This window comes from Schistocerca americana, chromosome 5 (assembly GCF_021461395.2).
Source record: "Schistocerca americana isolate TAMUIC-IGC-003095 chromosome 5, iqSchAmer2.1, whole genome shotgun sequence".
Lineage (NCBI taxonomy): Eukaryota > Metazoa > Arthropoda > Insecta > Orthoptera > Acrididae > Schistocerca > Schistocerca americana.
In genome coordinates this window covers 298,300,513-298,320,749 of record NC_060123.1, presented here as the reverse complement: position 1 = coordinate 298,320,749, position 20,237 = coordinate 298,300,513, and the positions used below count along the sequence as shown (strand labels likewise).

Here is a 20,237-nt window from a genome sequence, read left to right as displayed (position 1 = left end):
ATTTGTAAGGGGACGAAACGGGATTGAGACCGGCTCGAGGCGGCGTCACGGTGCGTAGATCGATGCTCCCGTCACCTACTGAGCAGCCATTTTCGCGGCGGTGCCGCAGCGGCTGCTCTGTGGGGGCGGAGCGTCCGGCGCACGGGGACCCAACGGCGGAGCGCGGTGGGCGGCGCCGCGCTGCTGTGCGCATGCGCGGGCGCGCGCCGTCGGTGGTGGGGGAGCGGCGGCGCCCTAGCGCGGCGCTCGCCGCCAGTGTGGCCCGGTGCGTTGTGGCAGACGGACGTGCCCGAGCGAGCTCGCGGAAGGGCGCTTCGTTTCGACTCCTGGGCGGCAGACCCCGGCTGTGGCAGCGGTGGAGCGCGTGACGGCGGCCGCGGCGTCGGCCAACTGCGGCGGCTGGTGCTGGGGGCGCGCGTGCGGCGGAGCTTGCAGTCCCAGCCCCGCCGTCGTCGTAAACCTGGCGCCCCCGCGCGCGATCAAGATCTCGCCGGTGAAGGCGGAGCAGCTCGACATGGCTGAGCAGCCGCAGAGTGAGTACCGCCACTTTCTCTCCAGTATCTGTGCCTCGGCAGGCGCTGCGTGACGAAATGGCAGGACAGGGGTGTGCAAGAACACCTCAGGACCACAAAAATGGGGAAAAAACCAATGGGTGTACACCTGATTATCAGTCTCCAACGGGTACAATATTTCGGCAGACAAGCTTGTCAACATAATCTTCCCTTAGAAGTACGTGATGTGGTTTTCCTTACCTTCTCACAGTGTGTTGATAGATCGATCCAGGGGAGTGCTGCAGCGGTCACAATATTCCGGCAAGTAACACCGAGAACCGGCAGTACATCCTTGGACTGTTTTGTAAACAAATATGACGGCAAAATACATAATCAAAGTCAGAAAAATATTGTTATGTGGATCCTGTGTTCAACGCTGAGAGATGTCTTTTTCCTGCGTACAGATGGTGCGTATGTCAGTGGCAAATGTCGATTTTCCGTCGATACCCAGTTCACTACAATTGGGCGTCTCCAGAGATCAAGTGCTTCGTTTTACGATTGGCTATTGGGCGTCTTCTTTCTGAAAGCCATCCAGTCTATTTGTAGACTGTTCCTTCTGTCCTTAAATTTCGTGCACGTAATATGTTACCCCGTGATTCAGAGGTCTTTTGTGTCGTGTGTAGTTGTAGTTTTTCCTCATTTGTTTATTTACCTCGCACACCCTCCTTCGATAAATTCGTCAGGTAGGAAGGGAAGTGCTTTGTCAACTGTCTTTGACACTGTTGGTACTCGCTTAAGGCATACGTTCTTAGGTGTACATCAATGTTCGCCTGAAGTGCCTAATCTTGATGTGAGATTTGTGATTTTGTACGACCGCTTCAGATGACTTTGTCATGATTGAGCGTCTAGTCTTTGTGTGGTGCCTAATGCCAAAAATTATAAAGATTCTCTATACGATGCCGTTGCCCTTATTGTGCCATATTTGATCTTCCATACGAGAGAGGTGAAAGTAAACAAAGCTACATGTTAAGTGTAAACAGGTCTGTCATGTTGCCTCCACAGGATAATGTGTTTCATACGCCTGTAGGATTCTTTCTGTGATAATTTTTTCTACATCTGCTTCTTTCCTCCGATTTACCTTTTCGCTGATTGAAACCTGGCAATGGCTGACCAGGAAGTTCCTCAGGTAATGCAGTATCAGCGGATCTTTACACGTATTAACATTGAGATTTTGGAAATCCGTTTTATAGTCAGTAACCACATCTTTTACAATTTCTAAGTCCTCTGTATTTAGCAGAGAACTGGTTTATAAAGCACCCATTGTCAGAGAGTATTGAATATAATTCGTGGTGTTTAACGATTTGGATACGTGCGCTGTATTGAAAATATCAGTGGTTCCGTTGTATGTCGGTAGGCTTTCGTTTCTCCACAAAATTCCTTTCGTTTGTAGACTGCGTCTTATTGTGACTCTGAGGACGTCGACTTCCATTAGTGGTACAAACGTTGGGATATCGTTTTCTCCATTATTTCATGACCTACAATCAGGAAGAACGTTAAGCTGAATTACGTTTGCTGTTTCTTCATTTCATGTTGATTTTCTGAAGTCAGTGCCCTTTCGTTGTAGATGTTCTAGATATAGTTTCATTCGCATTGCCTCTTTCAAATGAGGCGCTCAATATTTACTAGCCTTTCCTATTTTTCCATTGTTGTTAATCACTAGAAAGTACTTGTGGATAGCCTACACTTCCTGGCATCCATGCTGAGTCTGTCAGAGGGCAAGTTCAAATAGATTTCTATATTCTTCTAAATTTACCGTGATGATACCGGTAGCACTGGCAGCTGAAACGCATGACTAGCGGTACAGAACAGACGTAGGTTTCTTGTGGAATATACAGGCAGCACTACCACTGCCAGATATCTCCGAGGAAGTACATTGCGCTTAGATACAAACTTTCTTGTTCATATAAGCAATAGGTATCAAATGGAGGTGAGAGTTTTTAGCGGCGTCTAGACTGCAATTCGTCTGCAAATTAAATTTTGTAATTGATGGCTTGTCGCAGGCGTAGGATTATTTTCTCAAAATTTAGAAGTTCGCTATGTTAAGCAGTATTACTGTTCTTTTCGTAACAACGATATGATTTGTGCTTTCTGTTCAATAAGTCGTTGAATAAATTACCGTCGATGTACAAATTGTGCCTTAATTATTCGTCCAGAAAATCTTTCCCGTGGCTTCGCACGTTTCTTATTGTAGAGCACTCGCCGTTGAGTTTCGTTACGGTGGCCATTAATGAATTTGGGAAAATACCGTCGTTGTTGTGAACACGTCGATCTATGTTTATTTTGACTGTTGGAGAATTAAAATAAACAATTTTTTCTGGTCTTTAGTTCCGGGGACGTTAGCAATTCGTTAGTAGACGAGCAGCTTTCACATTCCTGTCAATAATGTTTCCAACACTCGTCAAGTTTGCCTTTTTTTAGTTTTTGTTTATAGTATAATACTAAATGAGGGCTTACATAAGCACTTAATTATACTGGGACCGTACATTTATTTTTAATTAGATTTGATGAAGAATAACTTTATAAGCGAGGCGAGTGATATAAATATCAGTAACTAGTAGCTACAACCACTGACAGTTTAAATGACACAGTGGTGAAGTCACTTTCTCCGTGAATAGTTAAGGTGAGGCATGTTTGTATCTTGATTAGTCTCTAATGGAAAGTAAGATGACTTTTTTTCCCCTTCGCGTACGCCTTAGTTCCTTGCTGTTTACGCCTAACTAACTATACGGGGAAGATTTATGCGTTTGATCGATGAGCTAATAGGTTATTCTTCGTGGATCGAAATATAGTTCCATTGGAGTCTACGAAAGCTTACGTTCGAGGCTATTTGTTTGACACTTGCGCACGTTTACGCTAGGTTTACTTGCCTAAACGTAATATTATTGCCAAGGAATTAAAGGTTTAAGCAGGTTTGTTAGGTACAGTTTGTGAGCAAAATTTGGCACAAGTTGCTAAACTTGCGTCTGTCAATTTTTTCAGAAACTGATGTTCTTACAACAATTTTCCTAGCCATCTCAAATTTTAACGTAGGGTGAATTTCCTTCACAGTCTTCTAATTTAATTAAAGAATCATTCTTTCTGTGGCATTGTAATTTACAGAGAACTAATTTCTTATCGTGAATGGCACCGTATCCCAGATTTGGAGTTGATAAGTCTTTACTGTAATTGAGGAACGAGTGGGTCATTATCTTCTGGTCGTAAAGTCAACATCGAGGATTAGGTTTGTTTTGCATGTTCAGTGCGGAAACAGCTTTAATATGTGCTATTGTGCGCTGCCTGTTTCCATTCAGTAATTTCCTCACAGTCAATTTCATTTCGGTGCTGGGCAATAGACCATTAAGGGTAACAATACGAAGTGACTTTATTGGATTAGTCTGCAAACCAGGCATCTCCAGCTAATGTGGACGTACGTATTCTTCTCATTGTCCACTTCAGTAATTTGTAGTATTCCTCACTTCATTTACGTTTTAAATGATTTCGCCCAAAGTAATTTTATTCACACGTTTTACAGCGCCTTATCTTCAGCGCTTGATCTTCTCTGCAATGTAGTCCCTTTCGTATAAACGCTGCGTCGTGTATCCATGCGCATTTTTTTTTTTTTTTTTTTTTTTTTTTTTTTTTTTTTTTTTTTTTTTTTTTTTTTTTTTGCCAGTACACCTATGACATCGCAAGAAAGCACTTTTTTCTACCCTACTGGTATGTGACATCACCACCACCTTTCACGTAGCCTTTATGGTTTTGTGTCTAACATTTCAACTGCACTTCCTTCCTTCTTAATAAGCAATCTCGTGAAGAGTGCTATATTGCTATTTGAAATATGTGTTAAGGCTTCGTCTGTAAATTATGCAACAATACTTTACAAAATATGTGGGAACCATATAGATTTGTCAGTTCGACGAATAATACAACGCTACATGCTGGTTACATTAATAATTTCGCGCAATATCTAACTAATGAGTGAAGGAATACAGTAGTGTTTGTGTTTTCAGCATCTAGCATCAAAGGCAATATTCGGGCGAATGTCGTGGCAGAAAAGGAGCGAATGACAGAGGCAGACTCATCATCGAGAAAATGTAACAGCGCCTAAGCGGACCTGTCTACTGTAAGTTCGTTGTGAAATTTCCTGAATCATCCTAGGTAGTACTTCCTTCATAAGGCAACTTCTTTATCATATCGTTACCCCACGCCGAGCTACTTATATAGAGCCCTAAGTGAAACGCATCAATATCATCGAACTACTAATAATTATAGGGAAAACGGTAGGTTCCGTAAGGATGAATACCAAAGTGGCATTCTCGTTACTAGAACGGCGTCAATTGCTCAGGGGTATCTCCTCGTGACAATTCACAAAACACGGTGAGGTCTTTGTTTATTTTGCGTATGTACTGTGCAATTCTAATGTAATACTACGATAGTGTTGAGAATTTTGTGTGGTGTAGTTAATAAAGCTCTTTTTCATGCGACATTTTTCCGTCATCCGACGGCTATGATTTGCAGGTAGGGTGAGGCTAAAAAAATGTTGCGGCAACGCTGCCGAGCTCCACAAATTGACATCCCGGTACTACGCAAAATAGTTATTAGTTTTCGTGATGGCGTCTGAAGAGCAGTATATCTTCTACGTTAAAGACGGTTCGGGTGTGAAGTGTAACTACATGTCTGCCAGTAAAACATTGCAACTCTTCTGATGTGTCCGCCTCTGAAGCACTACGCGACACACAAGAGAGCGTGTGCAAGGAGCCTGCTAGTTGAAATTTTAAGAGCCGTAAACGATGTCTTGCAAGTATCAGTAGTCTTGGAAATAGGTGGAAACGCTTTGAAGGTGCAAAGATCTGACTACTTAATCTTTTCTCTCGAGTATCTTGTTTGTGGGGATAATTTTACACTTTCTAACGAGCGGTAGGTTACTTAGGATTCAGTACACATTTAGGCATATTTGTAGCGTGGTAAAGGTACTAATCAGAAATAATCTGACGACTCTTTGAAGTAGCGTTTTTTATTAATTTCATTTGGTATAGGTTACATTAAGGAAAATCTCGTTACTTGGAAGGTTAACGTATACAGACGTAAATTTTTCAAAATGTGTTTAATGATTTAGCGAGACTGTTGTCCTGGGAACATCTTGTATCTCTGTATAGTAGCGGATGACGCGAGAAAAAATATGTATCTCTCACTAAAGAGGATGTTATAGGAACTATTTTCGGGTTACATCTATAATTTATTTCCATGCTACTTGGTGGTAATTCTTGGTTTCGCACAGACAATGGTGCTGTGAAACAAGCGGAATCTTAATTCTTGTTAATATAAAAAGGTGTCCGTTTCCTTTTCTGTGACCGTTTTACCCTCTCTGAGCACAGTTATCCGGTGAACTAACAGTGTACTTATATCTCCTCAGAGATGAAAAAACCCAATCAAATGTGATTCTGAAAACGTGCTGTTGTGTTATTGTTAAGATAAATTTCAACGGCCCGCTTGTCGCTGCTATGACTATAGCTCGTTTTCGTCGGTTCTTATGTCGCTTCGTGGTAGGACTGTTAAAATTTTTTTGGTGTGAAAAGCAAACAAAATGTGTTTTGTTCCGTTGCTACTGATTTATTTACAAAAAGAAATTTTGTTCGCCCTTCTGTGTCATTCCAAGTACTCGGACGCTGAAATGTAATAAAACTAAGCATTACAAAATCATATGTTACTAAGTGCGTATTCTCTCATAGCAATCCCGAGCTACATCATCTTGAGACCATTTAACTAGTTCTCGCATATCAAAAATGTTTCTACTAACCATCGCAGATGATTCGCGTTAACTTGTTATGAGGTGGTGGTACTTTAATCCATCTGTATTTGAATCGCAGTTTGCTAGGTACACTCGGCAAAAATGGATAATTTAAGGGTAAATGCGATTTTTTTTAATGTAACACTTGTTAAAATATCTCGTTGTGGCAAATTCCTTCGGACTTAAGAGAAAAGATTTTGAGCAGAAAGAATTAAACAGTAGTAGAGCCACATTTTAGTACTTTTTATTTATGATAGTCTTTGTTTAGTAACACTATCCTTGTCGACGCTAGTCATTTCACCCCAGACTATGGAATAAATAGCTGAAAGGCTATTTCTAGGAAATAAGCACGACTGTAGCAACACCCAACTTGCGTGCTTGCAGATCTGGCGTAAATTATCGTCTGATAAAGTAGGAACTCGTAGTTTACATTGGATTGAGTAAAGACTTGTGGGCCAATCATCACCATATAGTAATGCATCATGTACTTGATATGTTACGTAAGCTACAACTTTTTGTCATGGCCTAGTTAATAAAACAGATTTTGTGAAATTTTTTACGGAACGTTTCACAACATTGGGAAATGAACTCAAGGCGTGTTACAAATTGTTGTTACATATTGTATACCATTTAGGGTTAGTCATAAAGGCCTACTTCACTTATCAAATGTACGCTGATTCTCCATAGTGTCCAGTCACGTTCATGTGCTATAATTCTCAGTGTATTAAGAGTTCCATTGTATGTGATCAAGCTGTTTAGTGACACGGGTAGCTAATAGCGAAAGTCACCTGGTTTACTGCAAATGACACAGGAATGACACAGATATAAGGCAACGGGTGGTACGATGGAAACTGGATACATGTGTAGCGCGTGTGGAAAAACGTGGAAGAATTCCTTTTCAGATGTTGATGCGTCTACACTCCCCAGAACACAACGTACTGAAGCCAGTATTGTGCTACTCGTTCCCCAGTGGGTAGTAATAGTGAACTAAAATGCCGATAATAATTATTATCTATCGCATGTTAAAGAAATACGCGAAAAACTTAATATTGTCTCTGTCTTTGTAATTTCGACCGTTCAGTAGTTACTTTGCGGGTATCCCCAGTGGCGCACGCTTTTGTCCGGAATAATCATCTCTGTTTTGAAGCCGTAGCAACAGCCCTATTTCCAGGCTAAATTATGGAATGTCAGATTCGCCTTTCATGCGTAAAACTGTTGTTCATAAATACTCAAAACATGCCTTACTAACTCTGTCCGTCATCAGTGGGTACTTCATTCAGTTCTGTAATGTTTTAACTACTATAACAATAATAATAATTGTTATTATTATTGTTACTTCACGTGGCGTCATGGCCTGGTGGAAGTCTTTTGATTGGACGCCACTTCGACGACTTTCTTGTACCGTTTTAGGGACTAATTTAGTTGGAATAATTGGCATTTAAATCATGTATACCTACACTCTGCGAACCACTGAGACGTGCGTGGAAGAGGGTGCGTCCCACTGTGCTAGAACTTATGGTTTTTTCGCGTTCCATTCACGTGCGAAGCGCAGGAAAAACGATTGTTTAAATGCCTCTGTGCGTGGTGTAATTAATGTGATGTTATCCTCGCGATCCCTCTGGGAGCAATATGTAGGGAGTTGCACTATATTCCTAGTAACAGTTTCAAGCCGGATCTTCACAGTAGACTTTCTCGGGATAGTTTATAGCTATCTTAAGGAATGTGCCTGTTCAGTTCTTTCAACATCACAGTGACACTTTGCCGTGGGTGAAGCAGATGTGTCACGATATGTGCTGCTCTTCTGTGTATACTTTCGATATCCCCTGGTAGTCCTCTTTGGCACAGGTCCCACATACCTGAGCAATATTCTAGGACGGGTCGCACGAGTGATTTATTAGCAACGTGCTTTCTAGACTGATTGCATTTTCTCAGTACTGTGCAGATAAACCTAAGTCTATACTACCCGCTTTACCCACGAATGAGCTTATGTGGTCATCGCACTTAATGCCCCTACTAAGCGTTACATCCAATACTTGCATGCGTTTACAGATTCCAATTGTGAATCACTAATATTATATTCGTGGGATACTAAGTTCGCATTTTAGAGCACTGAATAAAAGCACCCACTCCCGATGGCCCAAAGTTGGGGAAACATGTATCGACATTTATAAATAATATATGTTAAAAAATGACGAAATTCCTCCAGCTATAGTTTATTGGCAACTAGTTTCGATGTTGTTACATTATCTTCAGGCCCATACTTTTTGACAGCAACCGTATGTGTCTAACACTTGTAGTCAGTGGTGAGATAGGCGTGTTCCATGCGGAAGGCTGGTATGAGTTACTACCTGCCTTCCGCATGGAACACGCCTGTCTCACCACTGATTACAAGTGTTAGGCACATACGGTTGCTGTCAAAAGGTATGGGCCTGAAGATGATAATGTAACAACATCGAAACTAGTTGCCAATAAAACCAACACCTTAATACAGCTGGAGGAATTTCGTCATTTTTGTAACATATATTATACTAGCTGACGTCCCAAGTCGTCCGTTTCAATTATGGATATATGAAGATTTATAAATAATTGTTATTTGGATAATGGGTGGATCCCAGTTCTCACAATTTCACCCGGAATGTAATTATTATTGCGGAAATAGTAGCACATTTCCTCGAAATGTTGACTCATGTGTATTGTTGCATCAGGAATAGATGAAACTCAGATTCTTTTGACCTGGCTAGGTGGCTCAGCGGTTAAAACACTAGACTCTCTTTCGAGAGGGCGACGGTTCATATCATCATCTGGCCAGTGAAAGTTACACCTTTCTCATGGTGTTCTTAAAAAAAAAAAAAAAAAAAAAAACGGCTAAGTGACAACATACGACCCACCATAAGAAATTAGACGGTGGGTCATAAAAAACAAGGAGCTAGTGAAAAAGAAAGTGTTCCTAAATCGCTTAAAGGCGTGGCCGATTTCCTTTTCTGATCTGAGCTTCTGCTCCGTCTCCAATGACCTCGTTGTCGACAGGAAGTTAGACAGTAATCTTCCTCCCTTAGGATTCTGTTGCATGGCTATGTCTAAGCGCTACAAGTTCAAGAACTGAGTATGTTCGTCGGTGTCGTAGGTACCCGGATCTCTCACGCTGGCGGACAGGGGATGAGTGCCGATATGTACTGCATGGGGGCTTAATTATAAAATAAAAATAATTTCAGTAGCTGTGTATCCGGTTACGAAGTCTCGTAACCGGTTGGTCCAGACTAGTATTAGTACGCAATATGACTGCATAAAACAACAATAAAGAATGAAAGGAAATTTACGTTAACACAGTTGATTAATTAAGTCCCCTGCAACTATAAAAGCTAGGAAACAACAAAGCACAAGTGCAACTGTTCTGTGTGTGGTAGTGTGATTCAACGTACATGTATCTGGCACGGTTCTTCCTCAATACGACAAGATATGTTAAACACCATTCACAATGAACTAATCGAAAAACCAGAAATACTATAATTGCACATAGAAATCAGAATTACGAGTCTAATACATGAACACGAGCCGGATGATTTGTTGACTGAGCCTGTGACCAAGACTTATTGTCATTAAGGAAATGTGAAATAAAAATTTTTTTTTACCTCCATATATATTGACGAAAAATAGACTGTGATCATTGCAACATCTTCCATCTATACATTACACCAACGGAACGGCATCTACTGTCTCGCCCAATAGAACAACAGCTGCACACGATATGCTCTCAAGTACTGCTCTCGACAACCTCTGAACTACTACTGTCAGTGGAGGCGGCGAATAATAATATCTGGCGCAATCTCTGGCGCTGTGACTCAGTGTAGCCACCTTTCAGTACTTCAACGTGGTGTTCCCACAGTTAGCTGTTCGGTAGACTGATTCAGTGGCTGCGCAGTTCTGCTGGCAGAGTGGTAGAACAGCAGCGCCGTTTAGGGGCCTTTGTCTCCCAGGAGCGAGGTACGCGCTGCGCGTTACGCGTCGCCCTCGCAGCGGTAGCTGGGACGTGCCCCAGCCGTGCCTGCGGCGCTGTTACGGCAGCGGCCGCGGATGAGCCTCGGGATGATCCCGTGGGATCAACCGGGAGCGCCGGGGCGCGCGCTAAACTGTTTTTCGTGTCTGCGCGCCTCCCCCGGCAGCTAGACACTTAGGCACGACCGTCTCTGGCTGGCGACCCTCTGCCTGCATCACTACGCCGCCGAGCATGCTGCCCTTTCCTTCCTAACCCAACTATTCCCTACACCACCCCAATGAAAAGGCGTGTCTGTATACATCACTGCGCATTTTTTTCTTCTTCTTCTTCTTCTTCTTCTTCATGGGTCGCCTCCGTAGTCCCATGGTTAGCGTCGCGCCTTCGATGCGGAATTGTCTATGTTCACTTTCCGGATTGCCCTTAGGTTTTTTAGTAGAACATGAAGATGTGTAACGAGGTCACTTAGCCTCGTGAGGCCAAATGAGGAGCTGCTTGGGTTAAGATCTACATCTACATTTCTACTCCGCAAGCCACCCAACGGTGTGTGGCGGAGGGCACTTTACGTGCCACTGTCATTACCTCCCTTTTCTGTTCCAGTCGCGTATGGTTCGCGGGAAGAACGACTGTCTGAAAGCCTCCGTGCGCGCTCGGATCTCTCTAATTTTACATTCGTGATCTCCTCGGGAGATATAAGTAGGGGGAAGCAATATATTCGATACCTCATCCAGAAACGCACCCTCTTGAAACCTGGCGAGCAAGCTACACCGCGATGCAGAGCGCCTCTCTTGCAGAGTCTGCCACTTGCGTTTGCTAAACATCTCCGTAACGCTACCACGCTTACCAAATAACCCTGTGACGAAACGCGCCGCTCTCCCTTGGATCTTCTATATCTCCTCCGTCAAACCGATCTGGTACGGATCCCACATTGATGAGCAATTCTCAAGTATAGGTCGAACGAGTGTTTTGTAAGCCACCTCTTTTGTTGATGGACTACATTTTCTAAGGACTCTCCCAATAAATCTCAACCTGGTACCCGCCTTACCAACAATTAATTTTATATGATCATTCCACTTCAAATCGTTCCGCATGCATACTCCCAGATATTTTACAGAAGTAACTGCTACCACTGTTTGTTCCGCTATCATATAATCATACAATAAAGGATCCTTCTTTCTATGTATTCGCAATACATTACATTTGTCTATGTTAAGGGTCAGTTGTCACTCCCTGCACCAAGTGCCTGTCCGCTGCAGATCTTCCTGCATTTCGCTGCAATTTTCTAATGCTGCAACTTCTCTGTATACTACAGTATCATCCGCGAAAAGCCGCATGGAACTTCCGACACTATCTACTAGGTCAAGATACTGCGGCATCATTAGGATTCGTATACTGGCACTATCGGTTGAAAGGATTGGCGACATACTGTCCACGATCATACATCGCTCTTCGTACTGCGTTGTAGGCAGGAGTCGGAACAGGCCTAACACCTAATCCTTGACTGCTGTTTCTTTCGTTGTCCCGCTGTGAGGCTGTAGAGCCGCGTCATATGCAGCCATTTAAGGAAAAGTTGGTGTAAAATGCACTCCTCGCATAATACTGAATTATTGTTTATGACTCGTAATGGAAGGGGGATTAAATATAGGGTCAATCTTATAAAAACAATTTTACTGCGTAGCTGGCACAGAATCTAAAAACTCAGCTTCAAGCAGTATTTATTATAATTGTGCGTACAATAGAAAATATACTATTAAATATACCTTGATCTTTTTTATTTTCTTCTGGCAGACCCGCACAGTATGTTTGAGTATGAGGTATGCAAAACTTCTTATTGCGTTTATAGGTTCTTTCATAATTATGGTTTTTAGGACAGCTCCTTCTTTCAATTACTACAACGATAGCCTCCGTTCTTTTGCGTATGCTTTTGGTAATGGTGGATCAGAATTCTCGTTACACACTCGCTCTCTGCACCAGCGGTTCCGAAACCCTTCCTCTGTACTCTGATGGAACAACTTGTTTATTTTAAAGATTACTAAGCTTTAAAAAATGATAAATTCGTTTTATTCAGTGGTTGCTTCAATTTGAAATCATAACTAATAACGCAGATATCATAACAAAATTTTTGAAGATCAGTAACGTCAAAATGAAAAAAAAATGCCACGTTAATAATAGTTTTTGGCGGAGCACTCATTCACTTCCTGTGGAACACCAGTCTGGGAAACCCTGCTCTACACACTGAAAATAGGCACAGATGCGCACTCCGTCTCATGAGTGGCAAACATTATTTCAGCCGGCAGTTCAGTGCTGAATTTTTGCTTTGACTTTTTGTTAAAAACACGAATGTATCGTCAACACACGATGGAGGACGGAAAACGTTGGAGATGTCACACTGGGAATGGAACAGCGGGGTTCCAGTTCGGGAATATTTGGAGTTTTACCAGCTCCGTAATTTATTCTGCAACCAAAGAAGACATCCTAGAAACTACAGACGTAACTGGAAATTAGGAGTTGTTAGTTTCTAGAAAATGTCCCGGATAGAATTATTAACACATCAGTGTGTTTGTGTACCTTAACTGTTTTTTTTTATACATTATATTCACTTTGGAGGGGAAGCTCTTCGAGTAATAATCTATTCTAAAGCGAAATAATTTTCAGCCAAGTACCAGGCGAGTTTGTAATGCTGCAACAATTGCAAAGCAAACATGTGGGAGGAAACAATTGCGAATATGTGGGACGTGATTTACATTTTCAGTATTTGATTTACGACTAACAGAAACCTCTTGAAAACCTTGATCAGCAACGTAGATTGGGGCCTGTTTATAATTTTATTCTGGGTCAGTATGCCAGAGGCAGAAAATGAAAGCCCAGTGCATGCAGAAGCGTATTTGTTTGTGACGACACAAGTCGATGGCGCGCATCACTACATAGCTCCGTATTTATCTTCTCTCGTTGTCCAAAGCACTGACGTGAGCAAAGAAACAATTTGTCCGTCTGCCTGTGGAAGACCTTATGTTAAAGAAAAATGGAAAGTATTGCTTATACGAAATACTCCCATTTAGATCACCGCGTTCTTTTCATCTAAACAGATTCCATTTGTACTGTAAGGTACTGGAAGCTCAATTGTGGCCATAATGTTTACGTTGGATACAAAATGCTTTTCAGGCATAGATTTCTTTACGTGTGAGAGGAGACGGAAATAACATCGTACCAGATATGGTGGCTGGAGCAGTAATTGACAGTTTAAATCCAACAGTTTTCCTAATATTTTTTATTTTGTAATGTAATTCCCTTCGCCGCGCTTCCATTTCCTTCAGTTCGTCCAGAAGACTTAAGGTATTATTTACCTTTTGCCGGCCGGAGTGGCCGAGCGGTTAAAGGCGCTGCAGTCTGGAACCGCACGACCGCTACGGTCGCAGGTTCGAATCCTGCCTCGGGCATGGATGTGTGTGATGTCCTTAGGTTAGTTAGGTTTAAGTAGTTCTAAGTTCTAGGGGACTTATGACCACAGCAGTTGAGTCCCATAGTGCTCAGAGCCATTTTAACCATTATTTACCTTTTCCTTACTCTTCACGGGGTAACCGAGAACAACACTGTCCACTGCAGTACATACGTTGAATTTCATCTTTTTTGTAAATGGATTTAATGTTTATTCCTGGGATTACATGATACATCCGCACATTGTTTACACTGACAAATTTCATTAGTTGTTTTTAGAAGCTGTACAGTGTTACTGAGCTATTCGTTCACACCTTTGCGTTTGGTCAGCATTTAACGTTCGACGAATGCAGCACCCATGTCAATCAAAATTTTCATAGCTAATTCTTCACGTATAATTTGCCTCACTCTCTCTTCCATTATGTCTACAGCGTGAACTACTTCACATACGTTTAATATATAGTTACAATATTGAGATCTTTCACTTGGATTCTCTGCAAGAAAACGACACGTTTGAACGCGCCCACAGATTTCATAATTTCTGAAAATTGACGACGCTTTGTCGCCTCCGGAAATTCAGCTACAGTTGACAAAGGTTTACAAGGGATCTGCTCCTTTACTTTAAACATTTCACTAGTAGGCCGAAGGGCCTGAACGAGTATAGGCGTGCATGTCCGTAAAGGCAACGTATTATAGTTTATCCATTTGAACAAACCTCACACAAGTTTGCTAAAAATGCCTACATAAATGACAATATTCTGTAGATCAAGTTGAACTACGGTTTACGTCCTTGTGCGACACATAACCACAAAAAAATAAACAAATAAAATAAAGAGAGATCGACATCTCTTTATACCGGCCACAGAAATTTATTCCGTGTAATTCTAAGACGATTGCTTGAAATGTTTTCCTTTTTAAAAATGTGTGTGAAATCTTATGGGACTTAACTGCTAAGGTCATCAGTCCCTAAGCTTACACACTACTTATCCTTAATTATCCTAAGGACACACACACACACACACACACACACACACACACACACACACACACACACACACCCATGCCCGAGGGAGGACTCGAACCTCTGCCGGGACCAGCCGCACAGTCCATGACTGCAGCGCCTTAGACGTTTTCCTTTTTTTTTTTTTTTACATTGTCCCATTGTAAATTAATACATTTATTACTTCTTATTCCACTGTTTTAATTCTCTTAGTAAAATCAAATTTTGCGCTGATGTGAAAATGAACATATGTCTCTGTTTAAGCTTCATTATTTACTGTGGTTCTTCTCCATTCCAGTCTTTTCTTCTGTCTGTAAACAAAAAGAATGCACCATGGGCCATTCCGATGAATACAACGAACGTACAAGCACTTCTTTGTTAAGCGTATTATTTCCTTTGTCTGCTGCACTGGCCATTCCTTTATGGACCTCTGTTCTATTGCCGCTACAATGTAATAACAGGGTTAAATGTTTGATGCTTGTTTACAAAAAAAAAAAGAACTCTACAGATATGATTAGTAGGTACCGTTAAATTAAGCAAGGATTCATTGTACCGCCATAGTAACAAATTGTAAAAACGAAAGGGCTTCAGAAGTAAATTGATAATGCACACACCATTCCTCCACTATTTACTCATATCTTAGTTTCCCCCACGAAGACGAGTAATCAAACGGTCAAGAACTGCATTTCGTCTTGTGATCAGACTAGATGCAGCAGTAACTATCAAGAAGTTACGAACTCTTTAGTTTTAACTTTTATTACAATGTATGATTCTCATTTAAATAGAAAACAGTCGATTGCTCCAATTGATGTGCTGAAAAATAATCTTACAAATCATTCAAAGTTCTCCTGATTAAACGAAATGAAAGGTTTCTCAAACGTAAAGATAGATAGCAAATGTAGCAAGATTTATATACCGGCAAAATAAAACAAACCCGTCTGGCTACATGAATTTGAACAGATTTAAATCCTCGAAACATATCGTGGAATAAAGGTGTAATATTTCATAATGTAGGAAATGTGTGTGGTTGGACATTCAAAGCGAAATATGGACAGCTAATCCTTAGAGTTCGAAAACAAGAATGACAAGCCAACTGTGTTTACCGGTTTAACCAAAATGCTCACGATTACAGACGTATATTTAGTGAACATTCACAATATTAAATTATATAGTTATTTAACGAAAAATTACAGTTTGATTTACTCCATAAAGACGACAATGTCTGATGTGTGATAGTAAAGGAGTAATGCTTTATAGATAATGTAAGGAATCTGTCTAGAACTGCAGCTTGTTACATGAACCTGCGTATGATAGTGATTACATCGCCATGAATATATCCGGTAGTAAGCGCGACAGCGACAACGGAAAGCGCTACGTCATATGTCAAATGGTATAAAGTCTTGTCCATATAGTTCGAAGAGTATGTGGAATATGCGAACTCCAGGAAACCGATAACTAAATTAGAGACTTAGCATACATACTATCTTCATCTTTAGGACTCTGCAGTGACGTTACAATCGAGAAAACTCCCCTCAGGGACGGGTTGTTGAAGCTGTCATGTAAATGCCAAATACTTTACGTGCTAGGTGTTTTTAGAAGCATCAGGGTCACTTTCAGGCAGTATGAGTTTGCTATCCCCACTAAGAACAGTTGATGGGACGCCCGACATCACAAGATTGACTTCGCAACGTTCACAATACACATTACTCAAGACTGCTGTCACTGACTGATAGAAAATTGGAGGAATGTAGAACGCAGTTACAGTAGTTGCGGCCAAATATATTTGGGAATAAATTAAGCATTAATCACAGCTTCCTATGAGTTCCCATTTTTGAAGAGGAACTAAATTTTCGTATATAAAATTACACGAGATGCTGAAAGAGCAGCGAAACTACTTCAGCCCATTCATATGACAGGTGCAGATGAACTGAAGCACCCTGTCTTGAGCGAAATGTTTACACACAAATTATTCGTACTTTCTGTGACAGTTGTTACATGAAGTATAGTTGGCAGTATTAGTTTTAGAGTGACTGTCACGAATTCAGCTTAGCGAGAAATATTGGGCTAGAAATGATTTGTTTCCTTCGCTCTCGTTTTTTCATTTTTCCTCTTCATAGGATCGTTAATATTGTAGTCATTAAGGGTGACTCAGTACTTGAACTGTGGCAAAGCTAAGAACTTACCCTTATCTTCTTCTCCTCCAAAGCGCTTATCCCGTCTAGTTCTCAGTCTGCGGTATCAGAATTTGGGAAAACACTAGAAACGCATGGGCTTCCTTTATGAGTAGGCCTCGCTGGCAGCCACCGCAAGGTATTTAGAGAAAACATCGAAAACGAAAAAAAAAAATCTTTTCTTAGAGATGAAGATAGTCGTCTTCTTCAGATTAAAATCTGTTTTACAGCTACATCACCTCGTTGGATCAGAATGGAGTGTTCGGTCGTGCAGTTTGTTGCCCGGTAAAAGAGAGAAAATGCATAAGTCAGTGGTTGTATGTCCGGTTTCATTCTTTCAGTAGCAGTTTCATGCAAAAATATAAATTTTCGTTGTCACACACAAACAATTAGCATGTAGCCAATCACCAGTGCTTTCAAATATATCTGTAGTTGGTGCAATACTGGGCCCATAATATCAGAATAATGCGTATGTAACATTCATAGTTTAATCTCTGAATCAGCATGTGTACGAAATGTGCATCATTCTTGGCTTACATAAACATGGTTCGTTGTCTCTCACTCGTTACACAGCAGAGTACTACACGTTCTAGGTGCCTACATCCTTCGCATAAATCATATTTAATGACGCAGTCTACTAACCAAAGGAAGTTAAATTAATTTCAGCACCTAGCGCATCAGCGGTATATTTTGTATGTACAAAACACACACACACACACACACACACACACACACACACACACACACACGATGTAGTTCCGGTTGAAATGGTTACTAATCTAGAGTAAAGTTGTTAAGAAATTTTGGTTTAGTACGGAAATCGCAGAGACTATGGCGGAAACAAGTAGTTTTTTTAACAACTTGTACACAGGACGGTTCTTGAGAGGAAACATTGTTATTGGCAGGCTTCTAATTTTACGAACCTTCACAGTCGTCCTCCTGAGTAAGACCAGTGACCTATGTCTGAAATACATAACCACATGTTTGATCGAACTCAGAGAAGTTCTTCTCTGAACAGTTACCCTTCTGTTTCCAGTTGTTCAGCTGTAGTCTTAAAAGTGTGAGCTACTAAACGAAAACCGTCAGCTGATATTGTCTGTACACAGTTCAGCGTTATCTAATAATGTTCCGCCCTTGAAAATACTGGTACGCCAATAGCCCAACATCACTGGGAGCTTTAATTGAGAAGCAATGCAACTACGGGTAATGTAAGCTGTCCACGTCTAGGCAGCTCTGTTTTATCCAAACAAAAGAGGTTACTTCACCTGTTGAGCAAAGAAATAACTAGACGCAGAGTGGCTGAAAGAGTGGAATATAACTGCATTTCTGAAATAAAACTTTTAGTCTATTTTTTGCAACCGCATTTACGTGACATTGCACAGTAAGGATAAGGATGTGTCTTGCTGTATGAGCTACTGAGCGATGCCCTCCAGACCATGGAATAGGAACGAAAGCGTTAAGTAACGCCAAAAAATAGGTACAGAGCTCATTACCGATGGTTAACTGAGAGAGAGAGAGAGAGAGAGAGAGAATTGACGTCGTGGCGCCGGATCTTAGTCACTAGAGCCTGGGGTAAGATATTCTGTAATACTTTGCTAGTCGGGTTATAACTATTGAAATAAATAATGTAGTAATGTTATATTTTCTTCACAAGAAAAAACTTATTTCAGGAAATTATTGTGATTACATACATACGAAGCTTCAGTGTCTATTAGAAACCGCGGATCCGATAGGTGTAAGTGATTTGATTAAATAAAACGACTCCGGTACCAGTAAAAGGACTCTCGATTTTGTCGACGGAAACGCAATTTCGTTTCTGTTTCTGCGAATTATTCCGTGAGTAAATGAAACACACGAACTGAGACATAGCACTTAACTAAATAACGCAATTTTTTAAATTGGCTATTCGGCGCGACGGCTCATCCGAATACTCGAGTGAGCATCGTTCCTAGCGCTGTGGCTAACTTCAGCACGATGGATGTGGAGTGCTTCAGGTTTACCCACAACCTAATTTTTTTTATTTTTTCCGGGATACAAACAGAAGAGGTAGCCTTCATTACGTCGGTTGCATCTGCGAATCTTCCGCGACAAGTAATTTGTGCAAATTAACAGCAATATTGAATGGAAAACGATACGAAACTCCGATTTTGTTTCCACTCCCCATACAGTTCGGAAAGCGGCTTTTGCTTATTTGAAGATGTGTTCTGGGAATACAAAGAATCAGTGAAAGTGATACCATGCCTCCAATATGTTTCGGATTTTTCATTTATTTTGCAGCAGCCCAAATAAAAAATGTCGTTTGTAATAAATGTTAGATAACTGCTACCGCCATTTCTCTCGTATGTAAAAACATTGTTTCTTACCATGTGAGCACAAAAAATGGTATATATAAATGTTCTTAACAAAAGTGAATGTTCATATATAGATGAGAGGACGGTATGATTCTGTAGTCATCATTAGCTGCACAGATATACCAAACCGATACTGGAAATTCCCCGATCGACGTAAAAATGCCCAACATAGGAAACAGAAAATACTATAAATAGATTCACGCGAATGACGACAAAATGCAACTTGCGACCTCCAAAGCGCGATGATTGATCCCTCTCCAGACTTGAAAGAATATTGTGTTAAGATAGTGTTAGTAGTTTCTTGAACTTACAGTAACGTGAATGTCTGTTAAAAGAGAAACCGTCATTCATGAGGAGCATTGCGAACGCGATACGCAATATTGATTTACCAAGTGGCGTCGTTTCAGTGTGACGTGTGTACGACGCAGTTGATTATGCCATTAAAAGTTCTACATTCACACCCTCACTAGTTACTTTAGTAGACTAACACGTCGTGTATTAATAGCGAATGAAATAAGTTGTTGGGATATATTTGCCACCTGTGCTAACGATCACGCCAGTTCCAAACAAGCGCTCTCTGTGTTGTAGTAGCTGTAACGACACTTTATGTGCACGCCTCACCGGTGACTGTAGAATGTTCTTTTTTGTGGGCAATAAAATATTTTCTGAATCACTCTTTCCTCTGATATCTTATGGCAGCGCTTTACGTTTCCCGTGGTAAATACCGTTTGTTCAAAGGCGCTGTTAAGCATTGTACAGCCATCAAATGGTTCAAATGGCTGTGAGCACTATGGGACTTAACATCGGAGGTCATCAGTCCCCTAGAACTACTTAAACCTAACTAACCTAAGGACATCACAAACATCCATGCCCGAGGCAGGATTCGAACCTGCGACCGTAGCAGTCGCGCGGTTCCGGACTGAAGCGCCTAGAACCGCACGGCCACCGCGGCCGGTTACAGCCATCAGGAA

The 20,237-nt window shown here is 41.3% G+C and overlaps 1 protein-coding gene across 1 annotated transcript in view; it reads left to right on the top strand.

Moving 5' to 3' along the window:
• Positions 1-429: 429 nt before the first annotated feature.
• The window catches only part of LOC124616106 (insulin gene enhancer protein isl-1), a 448,316-nt gene continuing 428,508 nt past the window's right edge, over positions 430-20,237 (top strand). The window contains exon 1 of the mRNA XM_047144366.1: positions 430-533. Coding sequence (XP_047000322.1) covers positions 515-533 — 19 coding nt within the window. The 5' untranslated portion in view covers positions 430-514. The remainder of the gene's footprint in view (positions 534-20,237) is intronic.